Source organism: Falco naumanni, chromosome 7 (assembly GCF_017639655.2).
Source record: "Falco naumanni isolate bFalNau1 chromosome 7, bFalNau1.pat, whole genome shotgun sequence".
Taxonomy (NCBI): domain Eukaryota; kingdom Metazoa; phylum Chordata; class Aves; order Falconiformes; family Falconidae; genus Falco; species Falco naumanni.
Genome location: NC_054060.1, coordinates 66807624 through 66827258, shown reverse-complemented (window position 1 = coordinate 66827258; position 19635 = coordinate 66807624). Strand labels below are relative to the sequence as shown.

The 19635-nt window shown below is 36.6% G+C and overlaps 1 protein-coding gene across 1 annotated transcript in view; it reads left to right on the top strand.

Annotated features, from left to right (window-relative positions):
• The window catches only part of CEP128 (centrosomal protein 128), a 124496-nt gene that overhangs the window by 10345 nt on the left and 94516 nt on the right, over nucleotides 1–19635 (top strand). Inside the window, exons 5-8 of the mRNA XM_040601733.1 lie at nucleotides 424–545; nucleotides 2991–3082; nucleotides 3817–3889; nucleotides 11285–11401. Coding sequence (XP_040457667.1) covers nucleotides 424–545; nucleotides 2991–3082; nucleotides 3817–3889; nucleotides 11285–11401 — 404 coding nt within the window. The remainder of the gene's footprint in view (nucleotides 1–423; nucleotides 546–2990; nucleotides 3083–3816; nucleotides 3890–11284; nucleotides 11402–19635) is intronic.

The window sequence follows — 19635 nt, the reverse complement described above, 5'->3', positions numbered from 1 at the left end:
TCCCAGAAGTAACATTTAATGTATTTTAGTACAAGACTCCAAAATTTTCATTTTTCTAATGTAAAAGCTGTTAAATACTGTAGTTTGAAGCTATAATGGATCCAGGTGGAGGAAAAGCTGTTGCCTGGACGAATAAAATTGGAGGGAAAAAAACTTGCTTAGTCCTTGGAGGAACAAAGGAAACTTATTTCATACTCATCACATAAATGTATTCCAGAAATATTTAAGTTGAAGAAGAATCTTGGGAAGGGCTAAACAAGAAGTATGGCTGTGCATTTTATGTAACTTTAGTAGTTGTTTTGCCTGTCATGTGGCCTATAAGGACATTGGTAAGGTGAAACATGTTTTTTGTTCAGCAAAATGAAAATTTTCTATATTTAGTTTTGTCTTCCTACTTTTTTTTAATATATTTATCTCATAAAGGGAACCGCCACTTCCTGCCTACTTCTCCTCTCAGGGATTACGGAGACTCACAAGGCAATAAACACCGAAGGTCTAGATCTGCAAGTGTTCGGTTTGTCAATGAGGCAGATCATTCAGACCAGGTACAGAGCACTAATGGAAACTGCTTCCCCAAACAGCCAATATGTGGTCACCAGACCCTTTGCTTTTACGTCAGATGAGGTTATTCTGATGAAGCTAAGAATGTTTCAGCTATGAAGCGTGCTTTCAATGTTATGTGCCATTCTTCATTAGGCAGTCACGTCTTGTTTCTGTCAGCGTCATGAAGTTTCGTGCAAATCTATCACTAGAGAGAAAAAGATGCAGATGGTAGCAATATCAAAAGAAATATATGAAAACAATCTGTACTTTTTAGGCCGTATATGAGAAAACACATATTCAGAGATGATTTAGCTAATGTTCACCTATATGCTGAAATCCAGTGTGGCTATAAAGGGGATGGTTCTTTATTTAATGGCAGATGATCTTGGTGTGCCTGCTGTTTTCTTCATTGTGGCTGGGACTGCTTTTGAGCCAGCTAGTTTTCCATCTTTTTTTCTTTTCCTTCCATCTTAATTCTGGGTCTGACCTGCGAGTGGGATAATTTGACCCTGTACTTCAGGCAGATGATGCAAGGAGATGATGTGTACGGCAGTAGTAATTTTCATACCCCTCAACTTCTGTCTACTTACAGACTCTTCAGAAAAAATAAATTACTTTAATGGATAAGATTAAAAGCTTTCTACGTCCTACAGATAGAGGAGAAGATTTCAGTATCTGTTTTTGCTCTTTTAGATATAGTGGCTAAACCTGCTTGAGTGAATCCCTCTGTGTGGACTAATATGTCCAGGAGAAATGTACTATGACTAATATTAAAGCAGCTGACTGTAAGGTGTTCATATTGACTTTATTAAATCAGTCTCAACTTCCAAATAATTAATTTTAAACTTAACCACCATACGTTCTCTCAGTTGACTTTTTGGGAAATCTTGAGTGCTACAGAAATTCCTAGACTTCTATTTAACCCTGTTCCATTGTCTTTTCAGTCTGCTTCTCCCCCAGTTCCTCCCTCAGGGTTAGTGTGGGACATAATCCTTGGAAGGAAATCATGTTATATGGAAATCTTACCTCCTAAGCTTCCAAAAAGCTTGGAACTATCTTAGACTACTTCTACATATTATTTAAATATCTCAGAAATTTTATGAGACCCTGCAATGCATACAAAATTCATAGTTTAAGTAACTATGTAAGCAAGTAGCTTTTTTCCTGTTTTGATGGTAACTGCTAGTTTATTCCTTATTCTTGCTTTTAAGGGAGTGAATGTGGCTTTACTCCATCACTATTTTGTAAGAAGAATATAGTGCTTTGAGGAATGATGAACTAAAGCAGTCATTGATCATGTCCATAGGTAGAAATCGGTGCAGAGATAAAGCACTACTGCTTAACTGAAGCTTTGGCATTTTCTTCTCTCTGTAACCACAGTGTCTTTATTCCCATGTTGATTGCCTTTAGCTAATGTAATTTTCCAGCTGAATGGGCTTTTAACACATTTGAGTCTTTCTCTTTCTTAGGCTGATTCTGAAAATATCTATATTTTTTTGAAGTCTTCTGGGTCAGGTTGAAATTTCTGGTTAGTCACACAGCAGGGAGATGGTAGTGCCTGTGTCTGAATGTTGAGGGCAGTCAGCTGGGCTGTGCAAGATCCAGGTTTTAGTCTTGGACATAGAACAAGGGGATATTATAAACCATTTTTTTTTCATAATGATGGTCCTGGCCACTGAGTTGTTGACAGCTGTAGGTTTGATTAAGATGGATTAACTGTTGCTTTTTATCCACCTGAAGGATGGATGACCTATTAATATTTTTATTTTTTCTCTTAAAAACTTTGACTATAAAGCGGGGGCCTGCTGAATGGGGGAAAATGGGAGGTTTTACAGAGGAAAATAATGTGCAGGGTTTTTTGTCCTTTGGTGTTTTTTTCTTTTGATCTCTGAAAAAAGCATTCTAGTAGAGTATGTAGAGTCTTGGGCAACATAAAATACCTTTGCTTAGTGCTTTGGTAGTGCCTGAAGTACATTAGTGTTCTGCTTGGTCACTTCCAATTTCATATGTCATCTTTTTATAGTAATATATATAGCTGGGCAGAACATATTTTTTTTTACTTATACTAGCATTTATTAGCAGGAAATGTTTCACCTGATCAGATCTTTCAACTTGTTTTGCATTAGTTAAGAAGATGGTGCTGTGTCAGGTAACCACAATGACCAAGCTCTGAAACACACTAAAAAAAATCATAGCTGGGAAACTTGGTTTAGCAAATAATGTACTGATAATTAAACTTCAATGAGCAAGTGCTGTGAAGTGGTGGTTGAAACTGAAGCATGCAAGCCTCATCCACTTATCCGGGCTCATCTGCAGTTCATGGAATTTTGATATTTTGTAGGTTATTTTTTGTTTATTTTAAAATGTGTTTATATGTATGTACTTATTTTTTGAATATCATAAAGGGTTTGTAAGTCTTGGCTTAATTTGTGTACTTTAATTTACAGCTGCATTCTTTCCACCAGTCTCTTCGAGATCTCAGTAGTGAACAGGTTCGCCTAGGAGATGACATCAGTCGGGAGCTTTCAAGAAGAAATCGGTATAAACAGAATATAACTCCACCTGAAGAATAGTGTGGAAAATAATTGTTATACTTTTAAATAATTCTTAAGCTCCTTTGTTCTTTGGTATTTAAAAGAAATATTTTAGGGGGAGTGGGGGATTACGCAAGTAGATGAAAGCAGTATTACAATCTGCTTGTTCCATGCCATCTTGTGCAGTAGTTATAAATATAAATAACATTCATAAGTTCTGATTTGTATGGTGTATGTGTCTGTCCCCCCTTTTTTATGTATGGACAAAGGCTTGGGAATTTCTTTTATTACAACTTTGCTCCTTACTTGTTCTTCGTGCTGGAGTCTCTTGAGGGCAAGCTCTCATGCAGGTCATAATGCTTTTTTTTTTTTAAAGTATGTACTGTCTCAACATATGGTTCTTTGTCTAACAACAATAACAGGAATTAGTCTGCTAATTCCTAGTAGGAACTGGTACTGTGCAGAAAGACTGTGTGGATGTGTTCACAATTTGAACTTGTTGACCTGATACCTAGTTTTTCAAAGTAGATACTCTGTTATTTTCTCTTGAGGAATGGAAATGCTTTTTATCATTAATTTTCCACTTGAGGCCTGTCTCTAATTATACTAGGAATTTAAGGCTGTAGAACAGACTGAAGGAGCATTAAAAATCCAGCAGATTGTTACTGCTTATAATTATCACAATTGATACTTTTTTTGCATTGTAGAATATTGTCTTACCTATATGTTTTCTATGAAGGACTGATGCTGAATTAAGAAAAACTCTAGAAGAGTTGTCTGAAAAGCTCACAGAGTCCCAAAGACAAGAAACGGTGAGTATGACTAACATGAAAGGATGATTTATATTTAGCATTCTAAGCAGGATGTGGGCTTCTAATTTAATGTGTGTTGGTAGTCAGTACCACATAAGATCATGTTCAGATACACATAGTAATATCTAGGCTGCTGTAGGTTGTTATAATGTTACCCTTCCATAACGAAATCAGCAAAATGAGTTTCTGTATTTCAGGGACTTGTTTAAGGTAAGAGTGTTTTACAAGTATGTAGTGAATTTTTCTCTTTCAAAATTCAGTCTTGGACAAAGCTGCTTTTTAACTTTGAACATTGATTTGAATGCTGTTGAAGATACCTTTTGAAAGATACAAGATTTCCCACGTTGTGATGATGAATAATATTGTTTCCTCTTCCTTCCTCTCTGTCCTTTTCAATCCTTATCGTCTGTGCAGCATAAGGAGAAGAGTCTCTTTGGGCTGCACTCTTCTCTGAAGGCTTTGTGACAAATGTAACGAGGGAGGCAGGACAGCCATGATAGTCTCTTCTTTTTTTGCTTCCTGTGTCTGCTGGAAACAGACTAACTGCAGTCTATATCACTTACATACGAAAGAGATGTGTTGATGGAAGGCAAACAGTGTATTGCTGCAGGAACAAGAAAAGGAGAATTGTGTAGGTAGTTCTTGATGCATAAGACTGAGTATGCTTTATGTAACTATTAATGTGGTACCAGTAGCAGTACTGACTTCTCAGAGCAAATGTTGTGCATCCTTATTTTCCCATACATGATTCATGTTGCCCTAGAATTGCATGAATTGGTACCAAGTGCTCTGTCAAGAGCTTTAGTGATGTGTTTGTCACTAGTAACAATATTGTGGGCACAGACCACTTGTTGGCAGCAGCAGATTTAATAAATGTACTTGTGTGAGTTCCTGACTTTAGATGAAGTCAGGCAGGGATTCAAGAGGCTATAATCTATCAGTATCAGTTATACATTTGATATAATAGAATCTGTCAGTGGAGAAAGACTTGCCTTGTCAGCCTTCAAAGAAAAATATGACAGACCTCCTTTGTTAGAATGTTAGCTCTGCTTTCTTCTAATAGCCTGGTAGGATGAAATAAATTTATCTAATAAATAATTCTTGATACCTGCAAAACTCTGGGTTTTTCTTGTTGTGGCCTACTTGTCAGTATATTTATTCTTTTTCTCTTTCATGTACCAGGAAATTGGCAAATTCACTAAGTTTTAAACAAGATGTTTCTTATGAAAATAACTGCTACTACTGGCTGTGCTATAACTGTTCAGTGCCTATGAATGAGAGAAACAAACCTTCCTCTTTAATAAATGGGAAGGCTGGCAGCCACTGTCTTTTCATTAATGAAAGAACAAACTAGCTCTTTGTGACCTCCGATATAGTAGAATTTCAAGATTTGAAATTGAATGATACCAACTTTTGACCTGAGAGAAGCAAAAAATGAGAGATGCAAGGTGTAAAAAGGAAGCCTTCTGTGCTTTGTTAATGCTAAGTGGAATACCAGAAGAATAATTCTCTTAGTTGGGATAGAACATTACCATCCAATAAAATTATGAAAGATGAAGTGTTTAATGGCATTCTTTTAGTGAAGACGCAGATGCTGTAGTGAGATGGTTTTCGTGTGCAGGACTAGTAAATACTTCATCTGGAATATTCTGCTCACTGCTGAATTTATCTTTAGGAAGAACATAGGCCAAACAGAGAAGACCGGAGAAAGGAGGGGAAAAAAACAGAAAAGGGGAAAAATAAAGAAGGCCACTTACTGCTGGGGCTCAATTTACAGAAGAATTATGTAGTTAGGGAAGATCTAGGCATGGATGAGGAATGGTCAAAAAGTGGTGGTTTAGCGAACGATTCTGGAATAGGAAGGCATCTATCAATAATTCTGCACAATACTATTCTAATTACTTCTGGTTTGGCAGCTTCTTGGGTCTGGAATTGATTTCTGTACTTGATAATCTCTCTGTAGATTTCTTTTCTGGAACTTGTGTGGTCTGTTACAAATTTCAGATCTTTATCATACTTGTCCTACAGCAAGGAGTTCTCTGGATAGATTACATATGGTGAGAGGAGCTGCCATTTCTGTGGCAGTTTGTTGGGGGTTTTTTTGTGTGTATGTTTAATATGTTTTTGTTGGTGTGTTTGGATTGGTTTGTTGTTGTTGTAGGGTTTGTTTGGTGTTTTTTCTGACTTAACTGCTTTTTCATCCCTAATTTTCATTGGAGGAGGTTGTTCAGTTTCTTCAGAGGCTTTTCAGAGGATTCCCTTTCTTTCCAGGCTTAATCACTCATCATATCCAGGCAATTCCACACCACTGAAAAAACGTAGTGGTAGCTACATTCTGCTCTGCTTCTTTACCTGTGCTTTCTGATACTAAGTGTGGATCTTTTGCCCTTTTTCAAAGCCTAATGATCTACTGTTACACTGATGAGGCTGGCAGAATGGGTGAGGTGAGGTAAATGCAGAAGAGGGGATGTTTAGTATGGATGTTGATTAAAAAAAGAGCTCTAATGGTGAGCATAGCAAAGCATGAGATTAGAGTGCATGTAGAAGCTGTGGTCTGTAATTGTAGATTTCTGAGATCCTTTAGTACCTGTCTGTTTTGGAATTCTTCTAATGAGATTTAATTCAGAATTCATTTCTAATTGGTTTAAGTGAGTTGGGTAGGAGGGAATACTTTATTCCTCACAACTGCCTTATGCACAGTTGTGTTGGGAACTTCTGTTCTTAGTGCCTTTTTGCTTTGGAGCGTGTGTTTATCACTTCCAATGTTGCCATCCTTGTATTTATATTCTACTGTATGATTCTTGGTGATAAACTGACAACTTGAAGTCTTGATAATTTGACAGGATGAGTTCATGATAGAAACATTCTTTTTAGCTCAGTATCCTTAAGCCTTCATTTATGTAAGGACATATATCTAAATTCTTATGTCTGTACTGTTCAGTATGTTCAGTGCTGTTTGAAAACTGCCTGTATATGGATGTGTGGTGATAAAGGCCTAGCCATTACAGTTCTGAGTCAGTAGTTCAGAATTAATTTTTATTAGAGATTCTGGTTCTTAGAGCCTTTTTGATGCTGAATCTGAATACATTTCTAAAAGCCACACAATACGATCAATGCACGTTAAGTTTACCTTTAAAGTGAACCTTTCCCACCCTAGTATAAAAAACAGAGGACATCTGAGGTGGTGACACAGGCGTAGTTGGATGCCTTTTTCAAATCAAGCACTCTCTGTGGCCTTGTACTTGAGACTCGTGCAGTTTTGGTATAAAGACCACAGTCCTACAACTATTTCTATATCAAAACCTCTTAGCTAGACCTATTGTGAAATTCCTTTTTTCTTGAAAAGAGTTGGGATGGTTGCTAGAGGAATGTTCATACAGGCCTATAAACAACTGAAAGAATGTTTACTACTTCATGGTTATATAAGATAACCCTCTTGGATATTCTTTTGCAGTCTCCTGGTATAGAAGTGCATCCCAAATAGCACAAGAATCTTAATATCTTAATGCATAAAAAGCTACTGCACTAAAGCACAGATTTGTTCAAATTATGTAGATGCTTAATTGAGATTGTGCCATTAGAAGGTTAGTGTAGGCTATGTCTGTGGAAAAAGACAGCAGTGTCAAGTGAAAACTCTTATGTGGCATTAATGTGGTTACGATATCTCAGACAGCCAGTATAACTTCCAGATAGGGATTTATGGTACTGCACAGGTGACTTATAAAGTGTATATCACACCTATCATTTGCTGTGAGGGAAAAGTTTAACAATATTTAAAGTGACATCGGTGGAAAGTTTGCTATTTTTGTGGTTTCAATACTTCTATTTCAAGTCCACATTGATGATAAAACAGGTCATAACCAGGAAGGCAACAAAAATCTGTGGAAATAGATTTCAGTCAACCGGACTTGTGCACTAGAAATAACAGTGGAAAGATGAAAAACAGGAGAGAAATTAAAGAAGTAGGATGCTGGTTTTTACAGTTTAAGCATCCAGCATCTTCAGCAAGATTATATTTAGCTGTGTGATTTAAACACCACCCTGGTTTCAAACAGGACATTCTATTCTTTGTGTTTAATTGGTGGTGAGGGAACTTCCTGATAGCCTAATCCATTTGCATACATTTTGCTGCTACCTGAAAGCCTTATGCAGAGACACAGCTCTTAAGTGTCATGAGTATCATTCAGGTAGTCTGTGTTGCTAAAAATGCATCCTTGAAATCACATTCCAATATGTTGTGAATGCAGTAATTTAGTGTTAGCATTTCATGTCATTATGTAGAACATCCATATTCTTTATATTGGTCTTCAATGAATCACTTGTCTCCACAAAGGCTTCTGGTAAGATCTGGAGGACAAGATACGTACTCTTATGGTAGAAATGTTGTCCTGAGTCAGAGTCATTTGGGATGAAGGAAGAGAATTGAGTTTTAGAGTTTCTTCTACATGCTCGGATTAATGAGTTAACACTTAACTGCTTCTAATTTTTCTTAATCCCCATTGTGTGTCACAGCCTCTGTGACAAACTGGGGAAGGTCAGAGAGTCTACAAAACAGGGAACACAATTCTTGTGGGAGATAATGTCTACACCAGTATAGACTGGGTAAATGTTATGTTGGGGGGAACGTTTTTAGGTGGTGCTTTAACTGTCTTGTGGAGCAAATAAGCAGAAACATTCCAGAAGAAAAAAAACCCAGTTATTTGTTGCAAACAAGAATGAAGCCATAGTTATCTCTATCTTGGTACAATTTTTTTGAGTTTTTTTTAACAAAATTTCATATACTGTTCTAATAAGCTTTTCAGTAAAATATGGTAATCTGAATATAGTCTAGAATAAACACACAACTGTCCAGATAGCTGTTTAGCTAGTAAACTGTTCACTGTTAAAATTAGTTAGTGAATTTTACGTGTTGATATTCTTGATCTGATTTTCTTTGAAGGTTTCATTAATTGTCTAGATGATGCAATATAGAGACGCTTGCTATGCTTGCAGATGGACTTCAGGTATGTTGGAAAACAGACCTGAAATCCAGTATCCAGTCTTGAATATGGCTTAGAGGATAGAACAGGGTTAACAATTCTAAAATTCAGCAAGGAAGACTAAAATTGTACTTCAGGAAAAAAAGTAATTTTAGAGGTAATGGAATCAATTGTCTAGGGAGTCTGTAAGTTTTCTGGGAATGCTTTTGAGCAGGCTGGATAAACTCGTAGAAGAATGATATAGATATAAAAGGTCATGTGTTTAGCCAGGCAGTAAGTTTGTTACCCTTTGAAGCCCATTCCAGCCTTTTCTCTCTCTGCTCTGTGGACAGAGAATATGAGCTAATGATTTACTGTATATGCTAACTATAGCTTTTTTGATAGAATTTTTTTTTCCCAGTGAGTTATAAGTTGCATTAAAATCTTTGGTGGCTTGTGTTGGTTGGTTGGTTTTTTTTTTTGAAGAGGGTTGCATCAGTAACTCTGAAATTTTTGTGCACCTGACAAGTATGATGATGAACGTGTCTTTTTCAGTACCTTGTTAGAAATCAGGTAACAATTGTATTCTGGAGGGAGCTGAAAGAAGATGCTCAGCAAATCACTTGTTATCTTGTAGTTTAGTAAAAAGTTACTTTCTTACTCTTTCTGCATTAGTGATAATACGCAGTGAAATCTGAAGCAGGGATCTGAAGCTTGCCTAGTGCTGCCTTGTGTCACGTCAGCTGCAGTGCATGCGGTGAACTAGACCCGTGTCAGTGAGGAAGTCACTGACCTTTTGCATGTCTGCTTTGGGGGTGATGTTACTTTTGGATCTTTCATCAAGTCTGTTACACTTTTTTTTTTCTGGATAGTTGTAGTGCTCTCTTGCATAAGTCTGCTTGAAAAAGATGTGTGAGAGCACTGAGAAAGCTTCTGCCTTCAAAAACATGTAGCCGAGATTATTTTTTTTTTAAATGTAAAAACATGATTTTGTATCATTTGTGTACTTCAGATATATCTGGAGAAAAGGATGACAGCTGTTTTGCAGTTTTCAGCAAAGATATAACAAGTTTAATGACAAACTGTTATTATTTTCTGTTCCTGCTACATAGTATCGTTGTTTCTGTTAGCCAGAGTATTTAGTGAATTACTAGATGTAACAGTAAGTAGTAGTAGTCAAAACAAATACAAAACTGATGTGGTGGGTTTTGTTGTTTTGTTTTATATGTTAGTTTTTAGGAAGTAATTATTCTGGATTGTGACTGCAGAGATTTCATAGCTTACATGAAAGAGCATGCTTTGGCAGTACTTTTTGAGCATCTCCTGATGGTTTTAAGAGAAAATCCAAAATTACAAGTTGTGAGCTGACTTCATCTGGCTCTGCAAGCAAGGAATGTTTTCAAACTGATGTATTCTGTTTTAAAGAAAGACTCTTTCATTCTTTAAACCTGATATACTTGTGAAACTCAGAATATAAATTTAACTTCAATTATGTTTCTGTTGCTACACAACTGTGGTGTTAATGTTCAAATTTTCTATCCAGACATATGCCTAGTGCTAGCAGAGTGCTTAATGGTGAAAGTACAGATGAAAACTTGTTCCTCTCCACATAAAACACCATTCAACTACTAGTTCCTGATAGGTTTTTTTCTTTCTATCTAAATACCATTTGGTAATAGATATATTGCTTTCTAGTAATTGTTTAAAATAGTTTTAGGGTAGTGAGGAAATGATACATAAATATTTTCCTTGCTAATCTTCAACTTTAGTTTTATAAATTTAATTTGCTGCCCACGAGAGGGTGCTGTCTGCTAGCATCTTAAAATGCAAAAATGAAGTAGTGCTGGTATTGTAGTTTAAGACTGAATTGCTGTGTTTATAATCCAAACTGCTTTAATAAATAACGGGTGTTACTGTATTGGTTTTTACATGGATTCACAAAATATTAGGAAATAGTCTTAAAGGGATGTAATTTTGTGCTACTATAGTCATTCTTATGTATGTAGCTCTCGTTTACTGCTTTTCACTTGCAGATTTCATAGTGTGAGTCAAGCGTTGGTCTGTTTCACAGGCTGGAGATGTGAGAGAAACGACTCTCCAGAGGTTAATCAGGCCTGTGGCAGAGAAGCTAACAGATTTTTGTATTGCAGCTTCCAGTCAGCACCAAACTTGACACTGAGGTATTTGGCACTTGAGTAGGACAACTCAGTAGGATATTGCTAGCTGGGTAGCAGTTCAGTTCCCTGCTTCAGTACTTCTCGGGTACTCGCTACTATAATGAGTTATTTTTTTGTGCCATTCTAAATCTTATTAAGTAGAAGTTGTGTTCTCTTTTCTTTCTACCCCATACTCTGTTTATGTCTTTTGCCATTGTTTTCTTAATATGTGTTAAAAGACATGCTAATTTCCCGCAGGGTGGTTTTTTTTCCTTTTGAAGGTATCAGATCGAGTGGAGAGAAGACTTCAGGAGCTAGAACAAGAAATGCGTGCTGAAAGACAACTTGTAGAAAGGCGCCAGGACCAACTGGGACGTATGTCCCTTCAATTACAAGAGGTATGCAAATGAAAACTTCCTGTTTATTGAGTAAGGAACCTGTGCTGCTGCGTTTGTGAGCCTGTACCTGTCAAATTGGCAAAAGTGCTGATACCTTTAGCACAGTCTTTTAACTCTTACCAGTCCAGGTCTGCTTGTTTTGGTGACTAGGTGATAACAAGTACAGTCTCTGTTCTTCATGTTACTGTCTTGTCTATGTTTAGGCCTCTTTGGTAAATGGCACAAACATTCTTTAAAAGAACCCACCCCCTATGCCCTTCCTTAAACCCAAAACAAACAAAAGAAAGCTGTTAGCTGAGTTGTCTCAATTAAAACATTTTGTTTTCTAAAATGTAAACTTCTTGCTTCCAGTGAGCAGTGTATTTTTAATTTATTTCAAGAAGCAATCAAATGCACTGTAGTGGCCAGACAGCTTTTCATTGCTTTTTAAGCAGTTTCATTCAACAGCAGCTGATGAAGTATAGAATTTTGTTTAGGAGACAAATACACATGTTTATATTATGAATTAAAATTGGAGGCAGCTAGTAGCTTTGTTTTGCTTATGTTTTAGGAAATGTATGAAAAACACATCTCTCTTTTGAATTTAACATAAGTGACCATATACATGCTTTTTTGGAAGGCAGTTTTTTTATACTGTGCACTGATGTTGAGGAACCTTAGTTTAGAGGGACACTTTGTATTTGATGTAAGGCTAGAGACTTTTTCAAAGAGGTCATATTTAAGAAGATGCTTTTCTGATACAGGTCAGGTTTAGTAAAATGCTTGTAGTGCTTCTGCTGGTCTTGCAGAAAGAGTTACTGTCTCATTTGTCCCCCTATTGATGTCCTAGTGGGTGAAAAGAACTAGAGTGCTTTATTACAGCTTTCATTGCTCTTTAATATATTTGCGTGAATTTCTAGATTCTTTGGTTGTGCCATCAGTCTGGTAGAGGGATGCTTAGTGAAATGAGTTGGTGTTAGCTGATAGTGTTATCTGCAGATTGGAACAATCTTTTTTTTTTTTTTTTTTTTTTTTCCATAATGTTACCTACCCCTGCTCTACCTTTCAAGCTGACCCATAAGCTCTCGGTTGGCTCCTCATGCATCCCCAGGTGGGGCTTCATGCACTCCAGCAGGTCATTGACACAAAGGGCGGCACACCTTCCTCATCTCTCCAGCCTATCCTTCCTAAAGAGCCTGTATCCTTCTATCCCAACACTTCCATTGTATGAGCCATCCCACTGCATCTCCATTATGCCAATTCAAGTGAACGAATTAAAATGTTTTTCAGAGTTTCGTATGATTGGTTATGTGATCATGAGGCCTCAAGCTGGATACCTTTTTGCCTAGTAGCTCATCTTTTGAAGTTCATATGAAATGAGTATGAAATACTAAGCACATCCCCAACTTCCCATTCCCCATAGCTTTCCAGCTGTAGATGAAGGTGTTTTAATTCTTTCTCCAGAAAATTCTATTTTGTTCTGTGCATGTTTTTGGAAATTATTTTTCCTGATGAGCCCTTTTCTATTTACAAGTTTTTTTTGACACCACTGTTCAAAACTTCAATATATCTAGTCCTCATTCTCAGTTTGCTGGAAAGCTTAACGCCTATTAGTCTGCTTGGTAAACTTTTACTGTTGGGAATTTTGCCAAGTCAAGGTTCAGAGCCAATCCTGACTGGAACAGGCTTATTCCACATGGCATACATTCATAGCTTTTTCTACTTGGAGGAGAATCACATTCCTGGTGATTATCTTCACTCTTTAAAGCAGGGGGTCATATTTTCAAATTGTCCTTCTGGGTGTCTGATACCAGTTATGACTGGATTTTTTGGACTGGGCTCTTGTCACTGTGTTTGGAAATCCTAATAAAACATAATTACCCCTGTTGCAATGAATTATGGATTTTTCAGAAACTTCTAATGTCTAGCATGCATAATAGAACCTGGTGGTGTCAGATGACAAGTATAGAAAGGAGCTTCTTTCAATAGGTATTAGGAAATCTTTCTTTGACAGATTGCACAGGAATATGGAAACAGTATTGCCCTTGAAACAGATTTTGATTACATTCCCAGCAGCAACAAACAGTGTGTCCTTTTCTGGCTATTTCTTCTCTCATAGATGTCTTAACAGCTTGGAGAACATCTTTGTGGCAGAGTTGCAACTTCCTGCGTGCCAGATGTCTTTAGACTCCAATGTTGCTAAGGTCCTTGGATCTCAGACCCTTATTTACAAGCTTCCATCCAGCTGTCCCATCTTCTTTCCCCATTGAATGTTCATATTAATTTGTCCTTTTCGAGGTGGAAAATGGTCTCACTTCTGGATAGTGTTTTTATTTATCAGGAATGGTTCAATGTCTCTTGAACAGTTTGCTAAGCTCTTTAGCTCTTACGTTGGCAAACTGGACCACCTTGTGCCTTTTGAAAAACACTTTTGAGAGCAAAATAGTCTGGATCCTGTACACGCTGCCTTTCAGTGTACTATTGTCCTGAGAGGTGTGGGAAAGCTTTTTGAAGAAAATTATTTTGTTATGGAATACAGGATATAGAAGAAATAGGAATATGAAAATATCTAAGGAGGCAAAAAGTTTAGAACTGACCTAATCTTAAATTTAAAACCAGGAAAAAATGCCAATGCCAAAACAGTATGAGATTTGGGTGTACGAGATTTGAGTTTGAGCTTCTTTCAATTCTTTTTTTCTTGTATGTGGTGTTGCAGATGAATAGATTCAGTATGGCAAACCAAATTGAATGTATAGTGTAATTTATGACTATGAAGTCTTTAAAATTTCTGAATATGAACAGTTTAAAAAGGTTCTTATTTCGACAATGTATTTTCAAGCTGAGTAGTAGGTGGCTTGTTAATTTCTTCATTACTTGTGTCGATGTAATTGATGTATTTTTCATTTTCCTGTGTGATAGACAAAATTAAATTTGGCTTTAAAGATCTGTAAGCAAAGTTGTAAGAAAAACTCAATAGTTTGCACAACTTTTAATGTGGTTTTTTATCTCCTATATTTTGAGTAGGCCATTTCAGCAAAGCATACAAGGTGATTGTATTAAAAAAAACAACAAACCCTGATAAGAATAATTAGATTTTGTGTAAAATATCTGATGTAATTTTACTTTTTTCTTACTGATCACCCATCACTTGGTAGCATTTGCCACAGATTGCTTGATAGGTGAGAGAATTTTTAAGAATGGAGATTCTCAGACAGTCCTGTGTGGAAGCTTACTTATTTCTTGACTGCCTTACAGTTAAGTGTGACTACCGTGTGCATTAAGAACAGCAACTTCTTAACACAATATAAGACACTGCTGGTTTTCTTTCTTATTGTGAATATGTTCTTTCATGCTGCTTTGATACTCAGCTATTGCAGATACTATTCTCAAGTCTGCAAGAGTCTCATCAGTGCACTCCTTTGATCTCTCATGGGATATACAGAATGATGCTGAAAAAGGTGGATCTCTTCATTCAGTACATCCATACAAGTGTGCACTCATGGAGATTCTTAGGGGACGTTGTAGATGAAAGTACTCTTGATGAACACGATCAATATAAGGGAGAGGCTTGTTGCCTTTTTCTATAGCTTGTCTTTTTAATCAGCTGTTCCTCTTGTGGTGGCTTATATTTGGCCTGAAGTATCAGAAGAAGCAGCCAAGCAGCTTTCCAATAAATGACGAGTAGCTTAAGCTGCTGTATGTTAGAAAGAATGTACTTGAATGACTTTGTGTACTTTTGCATTGCCTGGTGAGATCCAAATAACAATTGCACCAAAATATTCAGTTATTTTAATGAAGATTGTTTCTGTGTAATTTCTAAGACCAGTTTTTTACTTTGCTGTTCTGTTTCTTATCCTTTGTAACTTGAATTGTGAGTTAGATTGACTGTTAGCTCTGTCAGTGGCCTTGGGTTTTGTGGTGATCATTGCGTGGTTGTAATGTTCTATTAAAGCCTTTTTATGTCCTCTTTTATGTCTCCAAGATGCTTCCTAAGTAACATTACTGGAAGGGAGGGGAAGGTTTTGACAGCATTCTGAAATACCATTATTTAGTACAGCCTGAATGATTTACGAAGAAATGCTATTTAAAGCATTTGTGGCTATTTAATGAGACAATTTCTTCATTAGTTTGCCTGGTATACGTTTCACACCAAGAAAAATCAAATTTGACTTTTGGATTTGATCAGTACTTGCTGTATTGAAGAAATCTTGTGAGGTTTTAATGTTAAGAGTTACTATTTTTAAAGGAAGGTGCAGTGCCCATAACTGACCACTAATCGTCAGTATTTTACCAGCTTGAGAATCATCTTCCTAAATCTCAACTTCTAAATTTTATGTTTTCAGGGTCTAACTGAACATAATACATTTGCTTCAGTCTTTCTCTTGTCTGTCTTATCTTTCTTTTGTATGATGTGCAGACTTTCTATTTGTATTGCACTATTAGTATGGTTATAGACTGATTATTAAACAAGATGATACCTAGTTGTATACTGATCATAAAGAAAGCTTGACATATAAAATTTTGTACCTTTTAACATCTAAATTTGCATTATTTTTTTGAATCTTTAGTGTGTATGTGCTGCATGTAGGTGGATAAAAATTATTTTCTCTACATTTTTATGTATCTTCTAACTTAGTATGTATTGGTGTGTTTAAACTCTAACTGTTTAAGCAGTAGTTAATTGCAATTTTCTAATTTGCAGTAGCAAAAAAATTCATTCATATCATACATCTTCACTTTTTTCTATATTCCTGATACAAACACATTTCTGATTAGAAAGGAGAGTAAATATGCTCATCTGGCCAGTGCAACTGACATGTATACATGGGTTCCTTTGACACAACAAATTCAGTTTGTTAACTAAAACCATGTTGAGATTCTTCAGTACTTTATTTTGAACATGAAGACACCATCACATTGTACTGTTTGTTTTCATTTATGCATCCATTTCCTAAGACAAGATCAAGCGTCATTCTTAAAAGATGGGCTTTAAACAGCTTTTGAATGCATTGGATCTCCTGGATGGCTTTACTAATTCCTGTGCTTGGCTTCCTGGATTTCGGTGAAATAAGTCTGTGTGTTCATGCTTTGCACACTTTAGGTGAACAGAATCATCTTTGTAGAATATTTTGAACCCACTGACTGTGGTAAGGTAATGACTATAATTATGTCTTAAGTTGATAACTTAAATAGGTCAGGAAGCTTTTTTTTTTATACATGCAACTGGATATTTGGATTCCATTTGCCTCCCACTGCACATACTGTGAAGTGCAAGAGGCTGGTGGACATTCAAGAGAGTGGGGTAGATTGACGGTCAAAAGCATTATTGAAAATTCTCTTTTTGCATGTCTTTATCTCTGATCCTTTTAGACAAGCATAAACCTGATCTATGCTTTGAGCCATCTGGATGTTTTAATGCATGCTTGATACTTGCTCCTTGGCTCTGTGCTGTGCCACCTGTGGCTTAACGGTTTCTGTTTAGATTCTAGTTTGAATGAGCAAGTCTCAAACCGATCACTGTAATATCTAGGTAGTCTGTCTATAAATACCTGATGGATATGTCTAGGTAACATACTCAGACCCATGCTAGCTGCTAATGTAGCAAGTTAGGGAAAGAATTTTCACTCTGATTAGGATGTAGTACATTTTTGCCTTATTTTAAAATACAGCATGTGACTGGTCTGCTTTTGTGTATTTGTGGTAGTATGGATAAATCACTGATCAGTCTCACTTTGAAACAGCAAATTTCAGTTTGTTGTCTGTGCGCTGCTTTCAAATAACTTGGTTTTACTTAAACCAAAACCAAACAAAAGTCAATACCTAAACCCTAAGAAGAGTTAGTAGGCTTAAATTACAGTGGGAGTTATGATTTGATACTGGAAGATTTTCAGAAGTTGGAAGGATTGAGACCTATTGTTAGAGGCCTCCACATAGTTTTCCCTCTATATATAAGGAAAAAAATACCTGGCTAGCAGGGAGTAAATTAGTTTGTTTGAAGTTTTGGGGTTTGATATACTATGGATGGATGAGATGTGTTGGGCTGGGATATACCAGGTATGTTAGTATTCTAATACTGTCTTATGGTAGTGAACTCTTCAAAAACACCTGTAAGAACTGCTCTGCTGAGTCAAATCAAAAGTTAATCTAGGCTGTCGGGAGCAAGGGCCTGTTTCTGCCCGTGTAGGCAGGCAGTGTAACATCCAGCTGGTCCATCTTGAAGCCATGCTGTGAAGACCTCTTTACATGGAAGTTACATGTTTTCTTGTGGCCTCCTCCGTGCCTGCCTCCTCCAAGGAGTCACCAGCCTCCTGCTGGCCAACCTGGACATTAATACTTTCAAAAGGAGGATCCTGGTGCGGGAATCCTGATGACTGTAGGGCTGTTCCTGGTCCTTGATCCTTCAGCATTGCCAGGCAGAGCACTCCTGGGCAGGATCTGCCCGCTGCTTGGTAGCCATCAGGGAGGAGCGTGTGTTGGAAACCTTGCCCTTGGCATCCCCTTCCTAATTCCCATTTTTGATATTTGACTCCCCCAACCCCTTCTTCAGAGATACATGAAATCAAAGAATGAATTGAATCTTTACATGGTATTTCAATTTTTTTTTCTTTAATCCTCCCTTTTGTTAGAGAAATCTTACATAGAGAAACCTTTAGTGGAGGAAGAAACAAGTGGTATAAACCATATAAACCAGTGAGAGAAAAGTATTTAAAAAGGAGTACAAAAAGGAGGGGAAGCCTAGAATTAGTTTTTACCTATGCAGTTTCTGAATGGTCACTAACAGCTGATGTTTGGCTGTGGGTGACCAGATGCTTCCATTTCTTAATGACTTCTTGGCTGGTTAACTGATTGCCTGCCTAGCACCTGGAAAAATGTATGTTTCACATTTGAAGCAGTGTGCACGTGGTATGTTTAATTTGTTGTAACATCATATTCTTTTTGTAGTAATTTAACTCTGAGATATATATGAACTGTTTTCATTCTTAAAAATGAAACAGTTACAGGCTATTTTTATAATATACAGAAAATAAACCTGACCACAGTTGTAGTATCAGTGATAGGAAATACTGCATTTTTATTTGAAATTATTGCTGTTTAATAGCCTAAATATTATTCGGTAATCCTGATAAGTTGAAATGGCATATTAATTTCTGTGGTTTCTTCTAGAGACTAGGAAGCACTTCTGATGCAGAGACGTACTGTATGCCTTCAATAAGGAAAATCTTTGAAAATTTTCTTAGTTTAATTCCAACCCAGCTTTAATATTTTTCTTATGATGCTGATACCTCTAACAAAATCTGCACATTAAAACATGCATTTTTGGTCCTATATTAATTATTAATTTACTTCCAAAATAAGGTTCACATACAGTTGACTGCATATAACAGAGCTTCTAATTTTGCTGGCAAAAATGAAGCTCTGTTGCAGTTAGTACACATGTATACCTAGTAGACTGTTCTGAACTGGTACTCCTAGTCATTCCCCCCCCCTCCCCCCCCCCCCCCCAACAACAAAACTTATGCAATAATGGCATTAGTGGAAATGGTGATCTTTGATTTTTGTTTATGTTGCTTTTTGGGAGCTCTCTACAGTCTTTTTGAGTAAAATGGGAGTGTCAGGTCTGTGTGTGGTGTTGAGTTTTACAGTTGGCTGGAATGATAGCTTTGAAACTGTACTGAATACTTAAAGAAATATTTTAAATATGTTACAGTCTTACAGTATCTGATTATGAATCAGTAAGATTAAAAGCTTAATTCTTTATGTAACATAATATTTTCAGTGGCATAGTTATGATAAATGTCTTCCACAATCTCAGTTTTTAGTGTAAACTGTTTAAGCTGGAGAGTAGTCCAAACTATACTGAAACCCTTATGTTTCCTGTTGCGAGGGTGTAAGACTGAGATAAGTATATAAATCCATTTATTTTCTCCGCAAAACTACTTTTAAAAGCAAAACTTCTAAAGCTGAATGCCTGGCTTTGAGCTTGATTAATATCTTGCCTTTTGTTTTTATACAGTGAAATTATTTCCCAATATACAGTGAAAAGAAAATGTTCCAAAACTGAATGAAATTCACTAATTATAGGGGCAAAATTCAGGGATACTTGTCTAAGGAGATATTCTTTTAAATGTAAAATAAAAATACCGCTCAAGAAGAACAGATTGGGGAAAAAGACATTTTTTTTCTGGACCGGCTATGTGTTAATTGTTCTGTGGTAGTTTTAGCAGGTAATGGAAGGAATAGATGTGCTTATGCTT